General features: G+C 41.8%; 1 protein-coding gene across 1 annotated transcript in view; it reads right to left on the reverse strand.

The window, feature by feature from the left end:
• Nucleotides 1–26,067, reverse strand: part of PAWR (pro-apoptotic WT1 regulator) — a 73,087-nt gene extending 47,020 nt beyond the window's left edge. The window contains exons 1-2 of the mRNA XM_085221768.1: nucleotides 25,904–26,067; nucleotides 25,125–25,763 (exon numbers count right to left, since the gene is read on the reverse strand). Of these exons, the coding sequence (XP_085077894.1) occupies nucleotides 25,125–25,613 (489 nt within the window). The 5' untranslated portion in view covers nucleotides 25,614–25,763; nucleotides 25,904–26,067. The remainder of the gene's footprint in view (nucleotides 1–25,124; nucleotides 25,764–25,903) is intronic.
• Nucleotides 26,068–27,455: the final 1,388 nt, after the last annotated feature.

A 27,455-nucleotide genomic window follows, 5' to 3' on the forward strand; every position in this document is an offset into this window, starting at 1 on the left:
CTTGCAAAATAAGATGCATACTGCTTCACTTATATGCTTCTCACTGAACCTCATAAAATTTTGCTGCAAAAACAAACACATTGCACAAAAAAAATTAAACACCCCCCACACACAAAAGGCAGAGTAGCCATCTAAAAAGTAATCTTCATCACTGGATATCTTAAAGAACAAACCAGCTACAACAACCCAAGTTGGATGAACCACGTCAGAGATAACAGCTACAAGAACCTTGCTGGGAAAAGATGATGAAGTAAATAATTCCCTAAGATCCCCCCTGTAGCCTTATTTTCTAGAATTTCACAATAACAACATTTTGCAGGAAAAGTTTCAGCATCAACCAGTATTAGAAATAAAGACAGCAAACTCCACAAAGAATACATTTATCCCCACAAACCTTCATGTATACATCCCACAGCAGACTAGGAGAAGCAAAAATGGAATTGGGTAGTTCTGCTCTCACACCATCAGATGCATAACCATAGCACTCTGGCTCTTCATGAGGTTACACGGATGAACACTTCTAGAATTCCCTGCACAGATTATTACTCCATAACAGCACAAAAAAAAAAAAAAAGTACCTGCTTTTCTCTTAAACATTTTGCTGCTTGTCTCTGCCAAGAAAGGATGGTGGGATGGTTGAACTGTTTTCCTGAACAAGTATGATGACTGCTCTGTCATTTCAGGGTAAAGATCTATCTACCTACCTATCTATATATAATTTTATTTTTTAAAAAGCACCAAAAGCCAGATCTTAAATTACCATTCTTCCCCTCGTGATCCAATTGTCTTCAACAAGTAACAGTCTGTCCTATCTACTGAAGAAACTGAGATCCATATCTACTTTTACCTGATTCTTTTAGTCAAAATCACGATCTTTCTTACAACCTCCTTTAATCACATGTAAGCTATTAACACAGTAGACTATAACATTCTGAGATTAAGCTCTCAAAGATTCAGACAGAATCTAGGAAAAAGATGAATTAAATACAAAAGAGAATTACACACTATTTTACCTAGACTGACATCTATCCAGCTTCTGTCTGTTGACCTAGATTTAAGCTCCTGGATTTACTCTTTTTAATTATAACCCTAACCTTATATTCAAATTCTCTGAATGTTTTTCCACTATTCCAAGGCTTTTTACAAATCAGTATTTATGGCAGAGACTACTTTGGTCAGTTGGGGAAAATTTATTTGGACACACTCAGTTCCAAATGTTTATTCTTACCAGAGACAAACTCTCCAGAAAATCGTCTTCTGACATGAATATATAATCCTGTTTCCTCCGGGCAGAAAACAGAAATATTTCTTGTACTGCTAATGGCAAACATCTGATAATATATCATGATAATACTCATCTAACCAGAAGAGTAAAACAACATGACTTAGATTATGACCAAATAATTGTTTGAGGAAAAAAAACATTTAAATGAGGTCAGATCCTCCAAATAAAATGTAGCACTAGGTTGTGGCCATGTTACCAGACTGGTGAACTGATAAGATTCCCTTCAAGTACCCAAACTGACTGTTTGAAATAAACTTATTTTGTGTGGTTAACAGCACACCCACTGCCTTGTGCAGGAAAGGTGAGCAATGTGAGGGACCAAGAATACAATCACCACCACAGATGATGGCTTACCACAACCTCAAGTCTAAAGCAGTCTCTTGTGGGTCTCTCCTGCAGATGCTACTGGAAGTGCCTTAAGTCCAACCAAAAACACAGTACTCACAGCTCTCAGGAATGATGCCCTTCCAGAAGGAAATCTGGAAGTCACCAACTGAACCACCTGTACATTCAGATAAATGTTGGAAAACGTGGGGATTTATTTGACTGCACTAGCTTCGATGTATTACTTATGATTTTTTTTTAAAGAAAAGAGAAAATAAGAGTTATAATGACAAGGTTGGTTGCTTTTTTTTTTTTTTTTTAATCTACTCAATAGTTTCTTTTAATTTATTTATTACACTCCTACAGTGATTTAATTTGTGGTTTTCTTTACATGCCACCCTCCACAGCCGCACTACTGGCAAAGCTAACATGCTGAGCTTTGAGCTATTCATCAATGCAGACTAAACATTTACCTCTATTTGCTACAAAGTGCGTGCACTATTATAGTCTATTCTGAAAGACAAAATTTTAATTGAAGTATTTGTAAAGAATGCCTATTTTGAAACACAGCTTTCAATTGCTCTGTGAAACCCTTTGGCAAGGATCTCGTGCATTCCTGGGAGGATTTAAATGAGTTTGCTGCCGAACAAAACCTGGGTTACGGATAGTAACTTGGATACAGTCACACAAAAAAGAGAGCATTCTCATTCCTCCTGATCTTTTTCCTTGAAAAACACAACCATCAACATGCAAAGTCTGTTTTAATAAGATAACAAGGGGGGGGGGGGAGGGAAGAGGGGGGTTGGTAAGTGAAAAATACTTATTGCAACACTGTTTCTAAAATAAATAAAACATGTTTGTACTTCTTAAAGCTCCTGCTACAGGACCTAACTTTTCAGAACCCCGAGTATTTAAAGCTGAAGCAGACAGTTTAAACTAGAGTGCAACAGGATAATTTTGCATTAAGGACTTCAATTGTACATCCTGACTTTAACTGCAATTCCTGAGTCTTCTTTTCTAGCATTTGAGACATGCTTGTCTTAAAAATCATTTCTTACTTGTTCACTCCAATCTGATTTTCGTCAGCCTATCAGTAGACACTGGAATAAAAAAAGACCTTAACATTAAAAAAAGAAACCGAAAACAGCCTCATTAAATCTCAGCATTCAGTTCCCATCTTCCAGGGAATCTTCATATACATGATAATTAGTTTTCTGAAAGGGGAAGGCTTAAACGTCATTTCTTTGTGTTGTAAATTCTAATTATTCATAGTAAATAAATTAGCGATTCTGTTTTATTGCTTAAAGAACGTAGAAGCTTGAAGTAATCACACAACTGGCAAAAATTAGGAGTTCCCAAACAAGGAAGTAAAACTTCATTCTTAGCATTCCAAGAGACTTAAAAAGGGCTCCATTAACACTAACGGGGAAAGGGCAACTGACCTAGAACTTTACTCGTGCACCGAAACTATTAATGAAGCCTGAAGAATAAAGAGTAATGGGTATGCAAAATCCAGCTCCTGCGATGCAACAGCAGAATGAATAAGCTGAGCGCTAACGTACCCGGACACGCTGCACACCATGGCTACAGGAGCAGCGTGCTGGCACAGGCCATCTTCCAGGAGTCACATTCTTGGAAAATGGCCGATTCCTGTGGATTCTCACATGACCTTTAGTTGAAAAGCAAAGGAGTTAAAAATCAAACAACTCTTCTTATGCACAAGTCATAAAGGAAGAAAAGGAGGTGGTGGCAGGGGAGGGGTAACGACTTATTTAGCATTATTCAAAAAGGAGACCTAATCCTATGGATTTTATGGCCACTCTACTGTTATTACTGAATGCTACCATCAATGCTTATCCCTTACAGAAGCGTCGAATCATATTTATGCGCCAACAAATAATTCAAATATTCATTAATGGAAGATAGTCAGCCAACACGAGTATAACTCTGGAGAAACTCCCTCAATCTGTGGGAAAAAAAAAAAAAAAAAAAATGACTTTTAGGCATCTCACTTCTATGCTCTTGTTACCTAGCACGTGCCTTAGCGATAAATAAAAATATAACACTGGCAAGTACTAGGATGACAAAATGGCTTTGCGAACTTTCCCCAAGTTGCTCTTCGGCTTCACAACTATGCAGAGATCAAGCACTTTGTACATCAACAAGTCATTCCACATAGTTCTTATTAACAGAGCATGAGCAGATTTCATTTTTGTACTGCCCAAGTAAAAGTTTATTATTAGCACAATTGAAGAGCCATAATCAAAAGATGGAGGTTTTTCCTCAACTCAGGAGCAAAGCACTCCAGCAACAGGAAATACATATTTCAGGATTCATGCTGTCCGTTACAGAAAGCCAAAAAGTAGCAGAAATAATTTATTTGGACACATTACTTAGGCTTTGGCTTTCTGAGAGGAAACCAAGGAAATAAAATGATCCTTGAAAGCACCAGGTTAAGTGATGCTTCACAAACAGAACTGGGATTCAGCCTTCAAAACTGCCCTGTAAAGAAACAATATGCAGGGCAAAAATTCTTAAAACTTTCAGGAAAGAACAAATGTTCTTCTCAGAATTCTGCAGTATGTCTTTTTTTTTTTTTTTTTTTTTCTTTTTTCCTCTTCTCATCAGCACAAAGAAGGCAAATAATATTCAGTGAGACAAACACTACAGGAATGATTGGGACGCTGGGATGGACCTGAAAAAATAACAAAATTTTTCTACTAGTCAGAATAAACAGTTAATGCTGTTTCACATTCTGATTTGAACATAAGCTATTTGTAACTGGAGAACAGACATATTTATATTTGCATTCCTCACTTCGCTAAGATTATGAGTCTCTTCATAGGTTGCTGTAAACAATAGCAGAGCTCTTTAAAATACTAGAAATATGTGAATACATATCTATCCAAATAAACATTGTCTACTTTTGTTACTAGAAATACTCTTAGTTCTGGTAGCAATTAAAATGCTTCAGTTTGAAGAACGAAGTACAACCTAAAAAAATATTTCCTTAGAATTACCGTACTGGAAATATCCTTTTGGGTTCCATTTTGATTGCATCATTGGAAGATGTTCTGGTTTCAGTTAGAGTGACTCTTCCTCCTAGTAGCTGTTATGATGCTGTGCTTTGGATATTGTATGGTTCTATGATTTAGGATGAGAATAATGCTGATAGCACATGTTTCAATTGTTGCTGAGCAGCGCTCACTGAGCCAACAATATTTCAGCTTCTCATCCTGCTTCATCAATGAGCTGGAGTGGCACAAGGAGCTGGGAGGGGACAAAACCAGGACAGCTGGCCCCAACAGGTCGAGGGGATATCCCACACCATATAGTATCGTGCTGAACGATAGAACTGGAACTGGACAGAGAGCTGCCTCTGCTCAGGGACTGGCTGGGCATTGGTCAGTGGGCGGTGAGCAACTGCACTGTGCATCGCTGGTTTTGTATACCCTTATCAATATTATTATTTTCCCTTTCTGTCCTGTTACACTGCCTTTATCTCAACCCGTAGATTTTAGCTTTTTCCGATTCTCTCCCCAGCTTCATTGCTGGGAACAAAGCTGTGTGGTGCTGAGCTGCTTGCTAAACCACAAGAGAACAGATAAAGGACCTTTAGGTCCCAGAATCTGGAGAGAAAAATGAATTTGAGAAAGACAGAAACTTTAACTTCTGATAGAGAATCACTTTTCTCTCAAAGTATTTATTTTTAAGGAAATCAAAACAAAACAAAAACAAACACTTTCTCTGATATGCTTCTGTTTGCTGGCTACTCAAGCAAGGAGAGCAAACAGAATGAAACTTCTCTCAGATACGATTCTGCCAACTGATGGTAACGAGGAACAACAAAAATAATAAATAATGCTTTATACTCGCCTCACTCAAACTAAAAGACGGCTAAAGTATGAAATGAGAATAATTTCTGAAGTAAGAGCCAAGAGAGCATGAGAGGAAACTAAAGAACACATGGCCTATGGGGGAGGCTGAAGGAGATGGGCTTGCTGAATCTGCAGATGAGCAAGCCAAGGAGCAATTTAACAGCAAGCTAGAACTACGTGAAGATTAGTGCAGACAACAGAGCCAGCCTTCTCTTGCAGACACCAGATGACTAACTGCGGACAATGGACCCGAAGTGCATCAGATTTCCAGGAGTTGGAAGGGACCTCAAGAGATCATCGAGTCTAACTCCCCTGCTAAGGCATGTACCCTACAACAGGTCACAGATAGGAATCCAGATAGGTCTTGAGAATCTCCATAGATGGAGACTCTATAACCCCTCTAGACAATGCATTCCAGAGCTCCATCACTCCTACCGTAAAGAAATTCTTCTTCATGTTTGTATGGAACTTCCTATGTTCAAGTTTTAGGCCATTGCTCCTTGTCCTATTGCTGTGCATCACCAAGAGCCTGGCTTCACCCGCTGGCCTCCCCCTTCCCTTCAGATATTTATAAACATTAATCTGACTCTCCTACCAGTCTTTTCTCCATGCTGAACAGACCCAGGTAACTCAGCCTTTCCTCACATGGGAGGTGATCCAGGCCCTTTACAATTACTGTGGCACAAGGCAGGACATCTTCTGGGAGATCGGTGTCTTTTTTGAAATTGAAAGTCTAGAACTGGACACAGCATACGTTAATATCTCCTTCTTAAGTTAATTCGAGCAAAATCTCTCCAATTCAAAGTTCTGTACAAAGAATTCAGGCACAAATCCAAAAATGTATCCAAGAAGTGGAAAAGCAAACAATTTGAAAAAAAGAAAAAATCAAAGCAAATGTGATCTCATATTTTATGCTTTTGACACAGCACGCTGATAGTCTATCATTCATTAGGAGAAAGACAGACTGCTTAAAATGTACACATTTAATAAATGTGTGCTTCTTCCTGCAAAATCTGAACAGAGAACTGCTCTATTATAGTTTTCTTTCCTGCTTTGATTGTTTCAATTCTTACTCTGCTGGTTACACACACACACATATATATATTTACAGGCACATGTATGCACAATACACGCAAATCACAACTCAGAGCTGCTCTGAATTACAGAAATCAAGAAATGAACACAAATTAAAATCTGTAGAGGAAAAATGATCATAACAGATTACTTTTAGCACTCCTTCCTTATAACAAAAAAAAAAAAAAAAAGAAACTATCAGCACACTCATCTTCTAAGGAAAAAGAAAACACGCATGCTTTTCACACAGACAACAGACAGTGAACTATCTTAACAAGAAGCCAACAGACACCAGTGAAGCTTTTAACTGTTCATTCTGAATGGCACTGAAGTAAGTCCAACGAAGGCCATTTGAAAAGTTACACCATATCTATGACAGCGACCAACTGCCTTTCCAGCACAGGTGTAAAACCTAGCTCCGTAACCAACCAACACACAGCTGCAGTAATTTCAAACCTATTTCTCCCCAGTTTTGAGAAGTATGTTTTATTAGGTTACTGGGCAGGACTTCTGATGAAATATGATATAAATAAGGGCAACGCAAATACTAATTCTACTGAATTTAATAAACTGGACTTGTATTTGTCTACAAAACGTTGGTTATTGGAGTACAAACTCATATCACCAGTAAAGTAAGTAATTTCCACAATGATTGAGCATCCAACAAGGCATATGAAGCCAACTTTATTTTCATTAAAAAGTAACTTCTCAAGGTTATTCGCAAGATCATTTTCCCCAAAGCTCCACTCAGATAGGAAAGAAATGTTTGCTTAAAACAAATACACCTGAAGTCAATAACTACAGTGGGCAGTGCATATGGACACAGTAAGATCTATGCCAGAAATTAACCAATACTGCTTTATTTTTTTCCCCCTCCCGAAAATAAGGAACTAAGACTAAGCCTGGCCAACTCAGAGCAACATGTAAAACCACTGAAGTCTGTCTTGGAATAGTGACTGCATTCAGATATTAAGCTCAAGTAAACAAAGCACAGGCTTCACAGCACCTTCCTCTTCACTACATACTACTAAGGGGATATGCAGTTCTCCTCAAGATTTTTACAGGAGTGGGAATCATTCACATAAGTCATTCCAGCAGAGGAGTAAGTTTAAATGTAAAAACTGTGCAGACTGAATTCTTGACAAGTTCTTGTTGGACATCAGCTGACAGCAGCAGTAGATATCTAGTCACACTTCAGCAAAACTTGACTCAGCCATAGTGATATCTTCAAATACAGAGCTCCCTAAAAACCAGGGGATTCAGTCTAACTGCTGTGTATAAAACATTCTGACTGACATATGAAGTATTTAAAGGAGAGGATTAGGTTCTGAACAATGAAAAGAGCCTTCTGGAGATAAATGGCTTTTTACAAAGCTCTTGGAAATAAATCCACCTTTCAAGGATGGTTCCATCTTTTGAAGAAGATTGGTCTTGAAAGTAAAACGCACTCATCTATAAACTCATTAAAATTATAAGCAGCAAATGCATTTAGGCAGAAAATAAGCACATTCTTGAGAAGCTTCACAATTAAAAAAAAAATTAGTAAACCTTCTTGATTACAGTTCCACCTATTCATTTTGCAGACTTTCAGAGGTGTTAAAACATCCGAGCAAAAATAAGAGCAACAACAACAAAAAAGGAAACACCGAACAATAGCAAACGTTTTAGTTCAAATTGAAAACATTTCCCAATTAAGAATACTTTCTTTAAAAGCAAAATCCAAGCACATAATTTCATCTCAACACTTGTAGGTCTGTGATCCCTCATTACGTACTGCCTGTTCTGAGCGAAATGTATTTAAATACCTCCAAAACATCTCCCCCCCACCCCCCTCCTCCCGCATTCCCTTCTTCCCCTCCTCACATTTTCAGCTAATACTTTGACATTACTGGCCTCACTAAACTCAATCCTCCAAATTCCTGACATTCATGTCTTCTTAATCTGAAGCGTAACTTGAGGAGATGGTTAACATTTGACCTTTGCTCTACCTCAGACATACCTGGAGACAAAAAAAAAAAGTAAAAAGTAAAAAGCACGCAATATGCATTCACAGTCTGAAAGGATGTTTTATTTCCAAAGTTCCCAGGGCATGGCTTTCAAAAAAAAAAAAAAAAAAAAAACAACCAACCTCAATCCATTAAAACCTCAAGAGGTAATTAGTGTTAAATTTCACTAACAAGCATAGTTTTGCATAAACATTACAAACTCACATTAAGAATGGAGGCCTATAGCAACAAATATAAGAAATAAATCCCAAGTATAAACTCAAGAGTCACGATGAATTTAATAATTAAATGGCTATCATACTAATGAAAACTATCAGCTTCATTTAATTAAACTGGATGCTGTAGTTGAGAACAAACAACAATAAATCATACATTGATTAGAGAAGTAGACCACTGCCACTAACAGGGTATTAAAAATTAGTCAGAAACAAATTGCTTACAGAACTGGATGAACAGGCTGGAGACAAATCAGAAACAATAATTAAAAAATAAGCCAGTTCTGCATAAAGAACTTGCTCGAGTGAACTTGTTTGGGCATATAGGCTTTGCATTCCCCCTCTTCTTCATTACTAGTGCATACTAGTGCCAGTAACTTACAGTGCCTGAATGCTGAGGAAAGAAAGAAAACAAAAGGATGGAAGACAAAGGGTGAAACATGATTGTTTTACGAGCCAGCACCTCTTTGCTAGGAGATAGTCCTCATTTGGTGTCACTGCTATCAGCTTCAGGCATTTTGTTTGTCATACAGTTATGGCATGACTGAACATGCCACTGAGATTGCTCTAGTTAAATGAAACCTGCAGCTACAACTGATGAAGGGAATGTCCTCTTACAAAGAATCATAGAATGGTTTGGGTTGGAAGGGACATTTAAGATCACCTAATTCCAACCCCTGCTATAGGCAGGGATACCTCCCTCTAGACCAGGTTGCTCATAGCCTCATCCAGCCTGGCCTTGAATGCTTCCAGGGAGGGCATCCACAACCTCTCTAGGCAACCTGTTCAGTGTCTCACCACCCTCACACGATGTACAACATGTGTAATTTTATTTGTCACCTTACTACCTAGTTCAAATTGCACATTTCATTTTATTTACAAGAAATTTCCAGTTGCAGACGTAACTCTCAAATCTTTCTCTACCAGCAGCTGCTAACTCACAAGAACTCTGGCATGTAAGGCAGTAGGCCTTAGGGAGCAGATTTCTGTAACTACCAAGAAAGCAGAAACTTTGCTTTCAAACCAATTTCTTCTGTATCAAGAAGGAGCAGATAGAGCCTATTATTTGAAGCCTTTTTTGAAGGAATAGCCTATGGCAAGTACCCATGGTAGATTCAAAGCCCAGGCCCTTCCGCACCAAATCACCTGCACTTATGTGAAGCTGTAGAGCAGATTTCAGAGGCAGGTCTCTGTGCACAAGCACCTGCTGCCTAGCACTGTGCTCCCAGAGCTCCCTTGCCTCACAGCCTATGTCTCATCCCACACAGGCCCCTCAGCACGCTGGGTTCTCCTCACCAATGCCATCCTCACACAGCTCTCTTCATCTTCTAGGATCAGAGCACGCTGGCTTAAAAATAGTTCACACAAAAGGAGAATCAACAAAATACTCTCCAGCCTAAATTACAGATAAACGCTGGGTCCTTTGATGACAACTTCTTTAAAGTGCTACAACACAAGCTATTCCCATGCAATTTCTATAGGTATGTCTAAATGCAAGATCAGCCTTTCTTTCAGCATCACGCAAATGAAGTCAAATAAGGTTTGAGCTTTCAGGAACTAGAAGATCCCAGCATGACATTTGAGACATCACAGTACTGAGTTTAATTTAAAGGGGAAAAAGACCAGTCTTTCCTATGAATGCAAGGCTAATTAGCAAATGCATGTCATGCCTCCCCTGTCAGATATCCCTCTCATATTTCATTAGTGTTTTCGTAAGCCTACTTTTGTGTTGATGACTAAAAGCTACCTGCTATCATAGAATATATTTGCAGTGTCCTAAAGTTATTATTTTAATACTGCTATTGGCAAGATCAGAGCTGTACTTGGAAACAAATGAAAAATGCTTTTTATTTGTCAAGCTACAGTCAGCTATTGTTCCTTATCACCATTTCATTCTGCCAGTGTGCTACAAAATCTGCTCCTCTTAACACTGTTCTTTCAAAGTGAAGTCTATGGTAATTTCCTCAGGCACACGAGTCATTGAAAAACCTGCATGGATTTAAAAACATCACTATATTTATGCAGTCAAATAGCAAGCTCACTAAAACTCTTGGAAATGAGAAGCAACGCTGGCATCCATTCAGTTTGAACATCAGTGCATCCCACTTCCCGGAACTTCCAGATGGAGCCAGGTCAAGTCAGAGGGATTTAGCAGCCCTGAGTTCAGCAGTGCATGAACACCACCACAGTGCTCCCAGATTGGCCCAAGCAGGACCCCAAAACAGAACAAGCTTCAATCCAAATTAAAAGGCTGTACCAGCTTATAAAAAGCCATAGGGATGTCTACTCCCCCATCACAGTGGAACAGTCAACTGAACTGAAAGCTTACCACAGAGAATTGAGGCTTCAGATCTCGGTTTCCAGTCCCTGTGAGCCAGCTAACAGCACTGAAAGCTCTAGAACACACAAACAATCTCCAAATCTTTCTAAATAAACAGAACACAGAGAAGTTCACGAGGAATCAAAAAGGGAAGCAGAACAACAGCGGGGAACAGTTCATGCATGCATAAGTATATTAACATACCCTTTATAATCCCTTCTGCTTTGATTCACAAACATTCTTGCATCTTATAAAAAATGTAACATGCTAACAGCAGTGGTTTCTAGTGTTGAGCTGCTTAGCAACACCTGCGTTCAAATAGCCTCTGGCTAGGTTTGACAAAAACTGATCTGACATCTGACGAGCCCAATTTTTTTTAATTGAAAGAAGCAAACCCACAAAATGAGATTATATTAAAACACCCACTTATGTTTTAGACTATACACAATGTCTGAAAACTGACAGATAATGGGCTTCTGCCTCTGGCTAAAAACAAGCACTACATTTTGCTGTAAAATTTAGCTGCCCGAGGTGCCTTTATTTCATGCAGGATAATTGCAATGCACACCATTTTCGTCAGATTACTAGTTTATGTGCACTTACTGTACAAGTTTTCCTCATTTTTAGTTCACCTTCCTTTTGACAAAGAATTACCTGTAGGTTTCTACACATTTCTAGACAGAGTTCATTATGTGAGATTAAAGACTTTTTTTTTTTAACTCTCTTGATTAGTAACAAATGAAAAGAGTAGAGATACTGAGTGAATGGGAAATTCTTTCTCAGATATGCGAGGAGTCTAGCTATGCCATTATCCAGAAATGCAGGCTCCTATGTATATGATTTAATTGCCAAGCATGTCAAAACACCCAGTCCCAGTACACTTTGCTGGAACACTTCGTTATAGCACTTAGCACATCAAACGCATGTTCCTTAGACATCCAGCTGTAGTTTCCCAAATCTGACAATTCACCATATCGCTGAGTTTTCTAATAGCATTTAATAACTTCATGAAAGAACCTGACTATAATGCCTCATTCATTGTTGCACTTCACAGTTGGACTTACAGCACTGCTTTTCTCTATTCTGTATGCTCAAACTTCATGAATAAAAATTACAAGTCTGCAAACCAATGGAGTAAGCCCCAAACATTCAGTTATCTCACTGCAGCACTCTATATTGGAAATGAATGTTGTTTTTTGTTGTGTGTTTGTTTTCTTTTGTTTTCTCCAAATAAAGTTTTTGGTATCAGATATTAACACAAAGCATCTCAACCCAAGCACAGCTTCACTGTTTTCCTTAAGAGATGGACCCAAAGGACTTCTCTACAAAATCTCTCTGTATGTTCTTTAAGACTTCAAATCATTCAGCCTGTCACGGTACATTAGAGATGTTTGTAGCTTTGGTCTAATTGAAATGACAATGTCATACAATTTTCTTTGAAGCACAACATCACACACATTAAGAACTAAATCTTTCATCTCGGAGTTAGAAGTTCAATTTACACAGCACTTCTGCACATTTGGATCTAAGAACTTTTAGAGGAATTAAAAAAACATCTCGACACCTGGCTGTATATCAGCCTTTGATCAAAGCACAGAGGCTGAGCAGCCCGCTTACTGCCGGGCCTAGAACACAACCTGCAGCAGGACCAAGAGCTGCCAGGTTCCACTCTACCTCCCATGCTCCAAAATACAGCGGGGCTGCATTCATAACAGACTTCATAGAAAGCTTTTAACTTCAGTACATAAGAGATTAACATAACTACTTACCCCAAAAGCCTACGACACTCCTGGAAAATAAGAGGAAGAGATGATTTTGACTTTCTATTCTAGAAGCAATTCTGGTAGCTACCAGTTTCACAAAGAACATGAAGATTGAAGTCACAACACTATTTCAGACAGGATTTAACCTACAGAACTTGATAACTCACAGCAGCACAAGTAAAAAAATACACCCATCCTGCACCCCAACTTGTTATTAACACTCTGGGATGCAGATACAAGTAGAACTGTAACCAAACTGCTTAAAAATTTTAATAAACTAAGATGAATAAGGAAATAGAATAGTTCTGGTTTGGCAATGCATTGCTTAATTGATCAACAATAGTAACTTCTAATTTAACCTGCAAAGGCCAAAAAGTGTGTTTGTGGAAGAAAGTGAAATTATACTTCATGTTATGGAAGAGAATCAGGGATCAACTAATCTGTAAGTTGGAAGAATTATTCAGACTAAGTACTGTCCTTAGAGCACTTTCTAACAGACTACTCCCAGCACACTGCTGTTTTAAGAGCTTTCTTATAGTTAGGTCTGTTCAATAATCCGGTTTGGGCTACCAGAACGTCAGTTCACTCCTGAACTGTGCAATAAGGGTCATTTTTTCATGAGCCAAAAAGATTTTAGATATATTTATTTTTTAAACATGGGAAAAACATGCCAAAAGTTTCACATTCCTGGGCAGAAAAACAAATGGAAAAAAAAAAAAAAAGAAAAAAAAGAGAAAAGTTGTTTGGTTAACAAAATATAAATTCAGCTTAAATTTTCTCCTTGTTGATCTCAAAAAAACCCAAATATTTCAGTAGGTATACATGTACCTAAATGCCATAGAGGAGGAAAAATCCACAAATAAAATTTTCATCTGCTACCACCTACCATAGAATTCAGTATCAACGTTTCCACCCTTAGCAATTAGAAGAGATGTAGGTCAGCTGTTTCCTTTGGTACTGCTGGCTTAAAGAAGGGAGCAGAACAAGACAAGAAGTGCTATGTAAACAGTTAAAAAGCTATTTAAAATTAATGACCCATTCAAGAATGAATATTGCAATTGCTTATTTTGCTACTACCTCAGTCATTAGGAACTAACTTCTTAGGCAGCTTTTATACACATACAGTTTGTAAACACAGAAGCCTCAGTCTCTATGCTTAGCGATTTTTATGTATGTTTGTTTTTTTACATAGAAGCAAGAAAAAAAAAAAATCCAACAGCAATCAGCAATGCTCACAATTTTCTCCTGCTCTCCCCAGAACATAACATAGAAAAGAAAAGGTAAAATATACAAGGAAAACAGATGTTGACAGTTTAAAGCTCAAGCTAATCGCTTACGCAATTAAAAAAAAACAAAAACAGGTACTTCTGGATGTTTTAATACACAGACTTGTTGGCCAAATCACTAAATCACTAGGGTGTTGGATTTTGGTAATTGAAAAGGACATTTATACTGAAGCACCACAAGTTGATTCAGTTAGTAAGATAACTAGGTTTCCATTTTAAAGAAGGTCTTTAACAACATAGTTATTTCAAAAGCACAAATTCTGATAAAGAAGTTAGTTAGTAAAGCATGAACTTGGCTGTGCAAGAACTTGTATGATGAGGATTGTGAACTTCTCTTTCAAAGTATAATGAGAGTTGGGGAATGTATCTCCATAAAAAATAAAAATAAAAACCAGAAGAAGATACAAAAAACCTCTAAATCTACCCAAAATAATACTTCCAAAACTAAAAGTCTTAGAAGGGAATGTGAAACGTGAGGTACTTGTGAGCTGACTTGCAGAGAAAAACTCATCTCCATGTATGCTTTCACTAGCAACTTCAGCTAATCTGAAGTTCTGGCAGAGCATGAGATATATCAGATAGTGCACACACCTTAATGATGAACCACACACCAAAAAAAAAAAAAAAAAAAGCAAAAACAAAACAAAAAACAAACAAATGAATAACAGCCTGTCAAACAGGAACAGTAGAATAGATCCGAAATCCCAGCAAGCTTAAGTAAATCGATCAGAAAAACTCTTAATCTTGCTGTAGAAGTAACTAGTGAGCAAAGATCATGAAATGAGGATAGTAGATAATGCGTTGGGTTTTGGAGGCATGAGAGTGAAAAAATAATCATAAAAGCATGGCTCATCATAAGTACCGGTTGCTAGAAATGTGGACCTCCCTGGCCAAACATTTACTGTATGCTAACAGTTCACATACTCAAGGAAGACTGAAAAGTACTTGGTAGAGAATTTCTGTTTATTTAGTGACCTTAATCAGATGCTGCAAGTCTTCAAGATGAAAGCCATCAAGAAGGTAGGACACTAATTCATGGAAAATTACAACATTTCTGCAATATTTTTTCTTCCTATATATATACATATATTGTAGGAGCAGGACAATGAGCTAAGAGGCTCCTTGGTCAGACCCACTATAATCAGTATTACTTCTTACAGTGTTCTGAAAGAAACAAGCTAGAGTTCTATGAAGTGATTAAGTGAACCTGAGTGGGAAGAGGCTGATCCAGATGACCACAGGTATCGATTGAAACTCCATGTTCTTACAAACACTGAGCTACAAATTGCATGGAATGCAATTCATATAATTGCAGCAGACAGGTAGGACACACACAAGTTCCTGTGACTCATAAAAATAATGGACAAGGTTAGAGAGGACTGAGAAGATGAACAGTTAAAGAGAAGTCATCTCAAGTTTCTGCTGTCTACCACTACTCTATTTGGCAGAGCTGCCATACAGAGAGCAATTACTCACAACACTTTTTCTATATCTGAGCACTTTACCCGGTTAACCTACCTCTGTGCCTCAAATCCCATTAGCACCTGTTATTCCCGTGGAATAATCACACCTAGGTTAGGCTCTGCCAAAAAAACAAAAGCATCTTTTTTTCCAGTCATCTCAAGCAGCCAACGAGCGGAGAGCCAGGCTCCACACATGGCAGGGAAACGAGAGTCAATGGATGTACACTGAAATGTGAGAGGTTCTGATCAAACAGAAGAGAAAATATTTGCAGCATAAGGACAGCGAGGCACTGGAGGTTTTCAAGGTCTGACTGGATTAAGCCTTGAGCAACCAGGTCTGACTGAAGACCTCCTGAGGCTCCTTCCAATCTCAACTGAGTTTCACTGTCTACACGCAGAAGGCACACAGTGCTGCCCCAAACCACACTTCTGCAAGTCTCTCAGCTACTAATGAGTCTGTGGCTTAGAGAGCCCTTTAGATCAAGAAAAATAATTGTCTCATTGATGAGAAAGGACTGCATAGCAAATACTGTATAAAGGCTACGCCTACCACATATTTCCTTCACATTTTGGTTTGAAAATAGGCAAGTGTTGAGACAGGTGAAATTTGCTCTTGACTGGTATTTTGCCTCACTGTGTGTTTCTTAGTTTGGTTTATTTTTTGATGATTGTTCTTCTCAAAGTGCACCTTCTCCCAGAAACACAAAACCTGTCTGCTTTAAGGTGATGCCACTGCTATACAGAAGGGCTACATGACAGAGCTGCTTATGACATTCGCAAGATTGGAGTAAGAGACTTAAATGTTCCATGAAGTCCTTCCAAAAGGGACATGCATACAGATCAGTCACAGTGAAATCTCCAAACAAAACATTAGAGTTGTGGTTTTTATTTTAATTTCCCATGACCTTGTAAAGCACTGGAAATAGTCATCCACCTACAGTCCTCCATTTGAAGTCTTTAAATATACAACTCCAACTTAAAGAAAAAAGCAGTAGAGGAAAACATTGACCATAAAAAGTTCACAGAGATGTAACAAACCAGACAACATGAAGGCGGTGTTAAGGAATCAGTGTAAGCTTCCTTGGAACTGAACACTTGACAGCGACCTTTCAGTAAATCCCCTGCACACTTGGAGCTACAAGATTTAGAAAATACATAGGTTTTAAGGAGGCAACTGAGAAAGAAAAGTGAAGTTTGAGCCAATAAACATTTTGCATCAATTCATATTACCATATTTAACTTAAGAGTTGGGGGGAGATTGTTTTAATCTCTTCTTTTCCAAAAGGAATCTATTACCCACAAACTCTTACTGGGACATACAGAAACTGAACAAATTTAATAAAAATAATTTTAAAAAAAACCCTGCCAAAGGGTAAAGTGACACAAGAGAGATGTGCTCAAACTCAATGAAGCATGAATATTTGCAATATGTAAAGCAAAAAATGAAACAAGACAAGACAGTTTGCCCAACCTCCGAGTTGAATTTTGGGGAGAGATGAGTGGCTGGGAGGTGCAGAGGGCATTCTGTTTCTTGGCTGGAGCAGAAGGTGGGGGGGTTATTTGGTTTGAGGACTGCTTCATTTGTTCACCTTGGTTCTTCAGAAAGTAACACATCTGGGATATAGAACATTCAAAGCATGAAAGCGCTGCTGGAAAGGAAAACAGTAACACAAGTCTGGAGAAATCATAAACTAATTCACAAGACTTCTGGTGATTTATTAGTGACTGCTGAAATTAATCCATTCATTCTTTTTACTGCTCTGTATCCTCACAGAAAGTTATATCTATAAAACAAAGGAAGAAGGGTTTTTTTTTTTTTTTTAATTAACCAAAAGTGCTGGAAAAAGGTAATATATTGAAGTAGTTCTCATAAAGTATGTTTGTGTGTGTATATATATATGTGTGTATATATATACATACACACACACACACACACACACACACACAGTTATAAGGATATAAATCACCAATAAACCACACTTTCTAGTTCAGGCAAATCTGACTCTTATTAAAAAAATACCACCAGCCCTCTTTTGAGAGGAATATTTTCCAGTCAATTGAACCTACAGTAGAAAAAATAAAAAAATAATTATAATTTACTTACAGCTCTGGGAATTAACAACTAGAGTTAGTGTAGTTTCAACAGAAGTAGCCAAGCCATAGCATAGAAATCTAAAATACATATCACCTATAATTTGTTCCTTCTGGTACTAAAAGAAACACAACGTTCTAATCTTATTAAATACAAAATATACTGTAAGATCAGTTATTCCAGACATCTCCTTCCTACTGTGCTAAATTAACAAGCTTCTGAGTAATTAGCTCCAAATATTCAGGTATGGGATGAACCATATTCTCCAAAGTTACAAAGGGATTTTGAAGACATGACAAGTGCAAACAATGAGGTTGTAGAAGCAGCAGCTTTGGACTGCTCACTTGACTTTTCATTTTTCACGGTTAAATCACTAAGGTATTAATTACTCCAATGCGATGAATATTAGAACTTACTACTGAAAATACTAAGCTAATACCTGAGACTGCTATTTAATCCTATTACCCCAGCTGATTGTAAATAGTGAGATATTTAAGAGAGATGAGAGAGCAAATCTGGATCCTACTTGGGAGCAAAACCTAACCCATTTTTCCTCACTCAGGATAGCTGCATTAGACTACCCTCAATTTTAGGTGGGTTTATAATATTGCTCCTTAATTAAATATGAGATTTTCCATGGAAAACATGTGATCGTAGAGTCATAGAATGACCAAGGTTGGAAAAGACCTCCAAGATAATCCAACCATTCACCTATCACCAATATATCCCACTAAACCACGTCCCTCAGTAGAGCATTTAACACTTCTTGAACACCTCTAGGGACAACGACTCCACCACCTCCCTGAGCAGCCCATTCCAGCACCTGACCGCTCTCTCATTGAAGAAGTATTTCCTGACATCCAACCTGAACCTCCCCTGGCTCAACACGAGGCCATTCCTCTAGGCCTACTGCAAGTTACACGGGAGAAGAGGCCAACCTCCAGTTCACCATAACCCTCCTTCAGGCAGTCGTAGAGAGCAATAAAGTCACCCCTAAGCCTCCTCTAGACTGAACAATCCCAACTTCCATGATATGATATGATATTCTATCTTAAGTTACTCTTCCAAGTAAGAAGAGTAATTTCATCTGCCTGAGACAATACAACAAAGCAACATGATACACTGATCTCTTGTGCCATCTTTTTTTTGTCCTGTTCCCTTGAAGAAAAATAATTCTCCTGCACTCCCACAGTCTTTAAAAACTAGAAAACCTTAAGCAGTTTCTCTCAGTCAGCAATTGTAACAACTTGGCTGAATCAGTAACAGCTCTCATTAAAAAGTCTACACCAGCCACTCCAGAATTTTTGAACGTTTCCTTCAAATACATAGGAGTGAAAAAAGGCTTTGACTCAGGTCACCAACAGCGCATTTAAAGCCAAACTGGTTAAATATCAGCCACATAAGTGAACAAAAAAAGTGGCAGAAAACTCAGACTCAGCAGGTTTTAAGCAGTACTAGAAAGTTCATGTGGCAGCCAGGGAAGGGGCATCCTTCAGGAGCTGATATCAGGGCCAATACCATACAATACCATTATTAGCAATCTGAACAGAGGGATGGGAAGGTACTCCCAAGTCGTTTGCAGCAGATACAAAACAGGTGGAGAGTGGTAGAGAGGCTGGCAAGCAGATCTGCTCACGCCACAGACCTGAACGTGCTGGAGATACTCAAAATTCAGTGAGGCAAATGCTAACCAACCTGACAAGAATTGGCCCCACTAGGAGCAGGGGATTAGAACAGATGACTTTTTCAGAGATGCCTTCCAGCCAACATAACTGCCTATGATTCTGTGCCCATTAGTATTACATACAAATGCTGGAAAACATCTTTACTACTGTATGGGAACTGTTGAGTTGTGGCCTGAACCACTGATTGAGCACCTGGGTGCTCAAAGGACCCAGTCAGCCCTGGAAGCACAAGTAAAGGCAACTCACCTGTGCAAGTAGAAGGCATGAAGCCTGGCTGCACCTCTCTTAGACCTCATTTAAGGGCTGACTGCTGCTATAGAACTGCATGTTCACTTTGGTGTGATAACTGATGTAACTGATCATATCCACGCTTCTCTATCTGTGCTACACAATGAGACTGAAGTCAGCCTATTTCCTCTGAAAAGCAAGATGCTCCTATGTTTATGTCAGGGCAGAAGTGGACAATCCCACAGCTGACAGGCTGTTTCCTGTCTGCCCTATGATTTTTTTTTTTTTTTTGCTCCAGATGTATCTTGTCTTTTAAGTAGGCTTTAGGAACAAGATTGGACAGACAACATATCAGCCTTGAGTACAATAGCCTAGAAAGAACACAAAGGACTATTTCTCTTCAGCCAGCCAACATCTACATTTATTTGCATCTATTGGCCACAGGACAGACTGGGAAGGAAAGGCAGTAACTAGCAAGGCAGAAAAGCAAGATGCCTTCAACCATCAATTACAACCTAAGCTAAGTACTCTTCTTACTTTCTGAAGAAATTCTTTACTTACTTTACGTTTATTTTCCACCAAATAACGGTATCGTTTCAGATGATTCATCCCAAAACCAGGAGAGTGAAAAAGCTAACAGTACAATAATGTTTTCCAAATACACCTACTTATTAAAGGATCGTTTTAAAAACCAGCCTTCCCAAAATTGCACTTAAGAGATAAATGCAGTCAAGAGAATCAGAGGGGAAATTGGTGGCTCCTGAATGCTTTCCATCACTCTTTTCCACTCCAGCAGGAACAGGCGCAGGAATTACAAACTACATGCATAAAAGAATCAGTGCCTTCTGGTAGAGCCCTGTGATTTCCAGCTGTAGACACTGGCCTACAGTCTGACCTTCTATGAAAACAGCAAGAATAAAGTTATCCCTATCATACAAATAGGAATCACACTATTTTTGCATATATTTTCAGATGGAAAACTACTGCACTGCCCAAACTTATCCCAAAGTAAGCACAGTGATTGGGAAGGGTTCTAGATGCAAAATCCTTCTGGATTTCTGTGTTCACTATGTGACTGACTTGAGCGACCACCTTCCCTTACCTAGCTAAGTGTCAGGGTATTAAAGCATGCCTAAATACAAGCAAAAACTTAAATAAATAAAGAAAGGAACAGGAATTAAAGCTTATGTGCTAAAAGAAGGTGGAAAAAAGATAAAGAATGTGCCCTTTGCACGGGTTCCCTAGAGGCTAAGTTAAAATCAGGATTCACAAAGGAATCTACAATGAAGCAGACTGGATGTAAATAGTCTTCATAGCAGAAATCTGAAAATGTTTATAATGCCTCTGTTACCCATCCATGTCTGAAGGAAGAACCACAAAGAGAACCACAGTAAAATGAATGCACTCACTAGACAAAGCAAGTGGGAGGATGGTAGTGGAAGGTCATCCAGGTCAAATAAATATATTTCAGACTTCTGCCACAACACTAATATTCTGCATTGATAGTATCACTGGTCAGGAAATATGCATTTCCCCCCAGTCTTTTCCTGAACATGTCTCATTGAGACATTTTTCTCCTAACGTATCTGAAAAAGAAGCAAGTTGCTTGAAAGGAAAATACTCAGAGACAGTGGTCAGTGCAAAAATGCTTTCCCATTATGGCAAGATGGCAAGAACTGTTCTTCCACTTAACTTAATCCTTAAGTAGGGAATTGCTGCAAAGGATTCTATTGAAGGGAAACTTCTGTTCAGAAGACTCCAACCACCAGCACAGGACTCCACGCTCCTCTCTAGTTTCCAGCCTTTCAGAGAAGGCTTTCAGTAGCTTTACAACCTACTCAGTAATTGCTACGCTTGACACATTTGGCATTTAAAGTTTCCTTTGGTTTTTCCAACTGGAACGCAGCAGCCTCCTGTCAGTAACACAGCTCAGTGCTTCATTCCCCCAGTAGCACGAGCTGCTTCTGTTCAGCACGACACCCACCAAGCACCACATGCAGCCCCTTCCAAAGCAGCAGACTCCTGGCAGAGCTGCCAGCCCAGTGTCAGGAAGTCATGGCCTTTGTACCGCTCCGAAGTTGGCATGGGACGGACAGAGCAGCTGCACATCCTATGCACTGGAAACAGTGTAGGTCTTTTACTGTATTAATATTTCCTACAAACAGGTCAGACTGCTGTATCTTGAGTATGGCAGCTCTGCGTGCAAAATACACAGATCCAAGTTCTTTACACCTTGTTAAAACATTCATCAGCCCGTTATTTATAGAAGAACACTTGTGAATTTAGAAGGCTTGCAGCTGGTTAGGTGAAAAATGTAAACTTCATCCACAAGCACATTACACCAAAACCAAACCAATTCCTAACTGTCCTGCCTCGGATAGCCTCGATGCTGACTCCACATGCACCCTTTTTACAAAGGTGACCGCGACAGCACTTGTTGGTCTCCTGGGTGGGATTCAGAAACTGCTTATGAGCACAGCTCTGCCAGCAGAATCCGCCAGTGTGAACACGTATAGAAGCAGAGCTGCACCTTCAGCAGCACAGCAGAACAGCAAAGTTACTTCAACAATACAAAAAACCACTTCATTGTATAGGCAGAGCTTAGCACAACAGGAACTGTGTGTGTGTGTCTCAGACAGGAGCACTGCTTCAAGTGAGAAAAACGTTACAGACAGAACTTCACACCTGCATCAACCAAACACCTACAAACTGGAAAAAAACGTTTGTTTGGGGCAGGCTGTAAAGCTTCATTTAGAGAAGTAAACTGTAGTAGTAATGATCATTAGATGCAATTGTTACCTTTCACAACCTATTCCAAGGCATCAAAGCCCGAATCCCACAGAGTGAAATCAAATTACTAAGTTTCAACCAGCTACCAAGAAGGTAAAGGGCTGCAAATACCTCAGAAGCCAGCTTCCAAAGCCATCTGGACTTAGATTTAGCACTGGTGCTGTGAAGATAGAAACCAACCTTTACTTCTACCACCACGGCTTCCAAACACAAAGCACTGCCCCTGCTCACAACCTGTCACCATTTGTTTTCACAGCTTTCCCTTCAATTTCTGACCTCTAATGACTTAAATACAAAAGAACTTTAAGACATGGAACTGTTTAAGTCCCAGCTCTACTACCTTCCTATTGAACAGAAAATCATCATTAATGAAGAACAATCTGCTAACGTTTTTAATGCCAATTTCAACAAAAGCAAGACAAACTAAACTTTAACTTTTATTGTTCCACCACCTTTTATAATATTCAAGTTTCCAACAGCGTTACAACAGAAATCAGGTTCTGTTTCTCTGGTGGTGAAAACCATTCTTGTGTTCTCTTCCAGGCCAAGAAGCTTCAAGGCATTAAGCATCTCCCACAAGCATATTTTGTAAAGTTATTTGTCTCTATTTCAGAGAATCAGAATCTCCTCTTTGCTGCCTTTCTCCACTTCACTGCAATGCTCATCACAAAATGACAACTCTGCACTGTCTTCTTGAAAGTTAGACAATAAGACACCCAACAAAGATCTACAAGAACATCTTCCAAAATGTGATTTCAAAGCATAGCACTTGACGCTCCGCACAGTGTAAGTGATCAAATGCAATGCATACTGCTACTAATCCACTACAGTCAGCACAGCAAAGCTAAGCCTGGCACCTGAAGGAGAAAGACAGCAAGAAATTTCCTATGAAGACAGCCTGAGGGAGCTGGGCTTGTTCAGCATGGGGAAAGCTCCACGGAGAAATCACTACAGCCTTCCAGTACCTGAAAGGATCTTACAAACACAAGAGACTGAGTTTTTACATAGTCTGATAGTGATGAGACAAGGGGGAATGGTTTTAAATTAAAATAAGGGAGATTTAGGTTAAGTGTTAGGAGAAGAATCGTTATTCAGAGGGTGGTGAGGCACTGGCACAGCTGCCCAGAGGAGGTGTGGGTGTCCCATCCCTGGAAACACTCAAGGCCAGGTTGGATGGAGCACTTGGCAGCCTGAGCTGTTGGGTGGCAGCCCTGTCCACAGCAGAGGATTGGAACTGCTATGAAACTGCTATGGAACACCATCTACACAACAGCCTTCTTTTGTCCAAGTTGCTGGTTTCAGACATAAGCAACATGGAGAGAAGTTTGCAAGGAGTCAGGCCTCAGAAACACGTGGCTGAGGAGAGCTTGCTTCTCAGTGCCCAAGTACCTCAGCCACGACAGCCACTCTAACAATGCAGCAGCAGCTAAAGCAGCAAACTGACATAGAAGATTTTAATGGTTGCTGAAAAAAAGAACATGCATTCCTGGAAAGCAATGAATATTCAGAGCAATATTTAGACAAAACAAAACAAAGCCAACAAACAAACATGAAGTCCAACCACCAGCACACCCCAAACCGCACCACTCAAAGCCACAGAACAGCAGCTCAGAACACAAGTTCAAAGCACCAGGACACCAGTTGCAGGGAGAGAGGGTGGGGAGGAAAAAAAAAAAAAGGCCATGACTGGTGTTTGGGAGTACAGCAGAGGCCCTAAAAGGAGCTGTTGTGTAATGCTTGCTGCAGTGTGCAAAGACCCTATGAAATGGACCAGGGCTAGTTTACCTGGGAACATGAAAATGCAGTACTGTTTATGAGTTCCTATAAGAGCACAGGACAGGTAGAGAGGAGCACGCAGAGCTCACCAACCATCTCAGCCTGGGCAGCTGGCAATCTCTGAAGCCAGAGAGCTGAAAAAACTCGCTGCACTCCCCAAAGCAGGAAGACCCATGCCAACACATCTCAGGATAGGCTCTGCAAACGATGCCCCATCAAGTGCAGGACCAGTCCCTAAGAAACACAGCTCCAAAGATTTCCACTGCTCTTACAACTCACTGCTCATCTCCCAGCACCTTCCTGCATGGAAGTGACCGCCATGAGCACGTTTATGGGATCGAAACAAGTGTTAATGACTCCAGGTCTGCAGAACACAACTCCATCTCCTGCTGCTGCTGCTGCTGCAAAAGCACTTTATTGCTATTCTGACTATCTGTAACATTAACCAGAGAAACAGATTGCAGTTTCTCCTACAGTGAGATACACCACCAGAATTAACGCAATACTGGGGATAAAACACAGCTTTATTTAAAGTTTCCTGTGGTCTCCTATTAACTGGGGAAAAAAAAAGAAAAAAAAAAAAGCTGAAGGCTCAGTTATCATTCTTCCGAATTCCTCTAGGAGCATTATAACTCAGCGCCAGATTTCTATCTTAGCAGCAAGCCGCAGAGGACAGTGGTGTTGGCTGATAAAAATATCTTCCTCTGCCCTCAAAAAATGCTCCTTCAACCACCACATTTTTTCCAGCGCAGGAAATACTTTGGCGTTCCAAACGGCGCGCTATTTACACCTGAGCACCCACCCGGAGCCGTGCCTCCGCTCAGTCCCCGCCGCCGCTCCCGCCGCACACCTGGGCTGCCCCGCGGCGCCCCGTTCCCGCTCGGGAAGCGCTCCCCGCACCGCCGCGACGGCGGCTCCCGGCCCTCCCGCCCCGCTCACCTCGGCAGCCGGGATGTTCACTACACCTGTGGACCTCCTTTTTTCCCGCAGCTTCCTCTTCTCGATCTGCCCCTTCCCTTTCCTGGCGCTGGGACCGGAGCTCTTCCCCTTGGCCGCCGGCTTCTCCTCGCCCTCGGGGGAGCCGGGCGCGGCGGCGGCGGCGGCGGGCGGTTGCTTGGCGGGCTCTCTGCCGGCAGCGGGGCCCTGCGGCGGCGGCTCCTTGCCGGGGGCGCCGCGACCCGGGCCGAGGCAGTTGGCGGCGGCCCCGCCGGCGGGGGGCGCGCCGCGTTCGGGCGGCAGGGCGGCGGGCAGGTGGTGGTGCGGCTCGACCGGGGCGGGGCTCGCCGCCGGCCTGGCTTCGACCCCCGCCGCCGCAGCCCCCGGGCCCGTCGGCGCCTGCTTGGCCCGCATCTTCTCCCGCTTGGCTTTCCACTCCTCCAGAAAGTCCGTGGTGCTGCCGCCGGCGCTTCGATAGCCGCCAGTCGCCATGTTCGCGGCGGGGGAGATGGCGGGAGCGCCCCGCAGCGCCTCCGCCGCCGCCCGCCCCGAGGCGGCCGTGCCGCTGCCCGCGGAGGAGCGCTCCCGGCGGGGCGGGCGAGACGGGGGCGGGGAGAGAGGCCGGGGAGCTTCGCGAACACCCTGGGCAGAGACAAAAGGGGCCGTCAGGAGTCCCGCAGCGCCGCCCGTCCCGCCCTGCCTCCCGCCGAGCCCCCCCGCCCCGCCCGGGGCTCCGCTCCCCATCACCGCCGCCCCGGCTCCCCGCGCCCGCCCTCACTTACCGCGCCGCCGGCTGCCGTGGCCGCCCGACGCCCGCTGCAGGGGCCGGTGCGCGGGGCGGGGCGAGGCGGGGCCGCCTGGTGCTCACCTCCCGCCCGGCGCGGCCGTCCGTACGGCCGATCCCCGGCGCCGGCGGCACCAGGTGAGCGGCACCGCCTCCCTCCCGCCCGCCCGCCCGGAAGGAGCGGCGCGGGGCCCCGGGCTCCCCCCATCTGCCCTCCCCTTTCTCCATCACGGAGCCGAAGCGAAGGCGGAAAGTGCCGAGGTGACCCGCGCCCGGGCCCGCCACCTGCTTCCCATCTCCCGGCGGGTGCCGCCGGGCGGGGCCGCGCCGCACCCGAGGCCGTCCGCACCTCCGCCGCTGCCCGCTCGCCCCGTTGTACGCGCTTCTCCCCCGCCTCTGCACTCGGGAGCAGGAGAGGTCTCCGTCTGCGGGCAGAAGGATGGGAACGGAACGGCTCTGCGTTTTCGTTTTGTGAGGAGGAACGAGGACGTGGGGGGAGGGAGGGTCCGGGAAGGTTCGCGGTCGGTGATGCTGCAGCCCTCGGCTCAGAAGTGCCGCTGGGTTGGAAACGGCGAAGAACGCGTGTAAGAGGGAACGGGGCTGAAGTCTGCAATATTCGTTATATGGTCCGTGTGGGTGAACAAACGGTAAAACCTGTCTGGAAAGCTCCGCTTTTCTGGTGTCGCTGAATTTGCTGCCGCACAACAGCCCCAAGCACCTGATGCGTGGCTCCTGCAACCTGCTGTGCAATCCAAGTCCAGGGCCGCGTTAACCCTGCACCTCTCTGCCCTGTGCTCACCCCCACCGACCTTCTGTGCCCCTCTGCGAGCACTCCTTTGCTTGGACTTTCTGCTTCTGTCTCATTTCTGCTGTGGGTGCAGCAGTTTTGTTCTAAAGGATTGCACAGTACCTGTGGCAGCTAGGATGCTAGGCTTGTCCATGCAGAAGATGCCTCCAGTCTTGCTGGCTGACAGCGTGGCCCAAACAGAGCAGGTTGGTTCTTCCAACCGGGACAACCATCAGCAGGCAGAAAGGATGATTAAAAATACTGCTGCAGTACACAATTACTGAAGTTGGTCATATTTCTCTTTACAAAAAAAAGTTAACAAAAACTGATTTAACAGAAATTTTGACTAAGCTCTCTCTGTCCTCAGAAAAACATTCTTCCCTTCACTATTCTCCATAGAATTTAAGTTACAAAACCACAGAGGTCTGTTTTCAGAAAACACAATTTAGGAAAAGGATCCATCATGTCAGTTCTCATCTGCAAAGTAGTTTTCCCTTTCAGCCAAATTCTTCCTTTTATATGACGAAGTACAGAATCATTAGGGTTGAGAATCACAAGTCCAGCTATCACCATGCCCCGCTGTGCCCATGGCCCTCAGTGCCACATCCACATGGTTCTTCAACACCTCCAGGGATGGTGACTCCCCCACTTCCTTGGGCAGCCTGTGCCAATACTTGCCACTTCTTCTGAGAAGAAATGTTTCCTAACGTTTCCTAATATCCAACCCGATGAAGATTGAGAGAATCACATAGGTTTAACGATG

The sequence above is a fragment of the Meleagris gallopavo genome, chromosome 1 (assembly GCF_905368555.1).
Source record: "Meleagris gallopavo chromosome 1, MGAL_WU_HG_1.1, whole genome shotgun sequence".
Classification (NCBI taxonomy): Eukaryota; Metazoa; Chordata; class Aves; order Galliformes; family Phasianidae; genus Meleagris; species Meleagris gallopavo.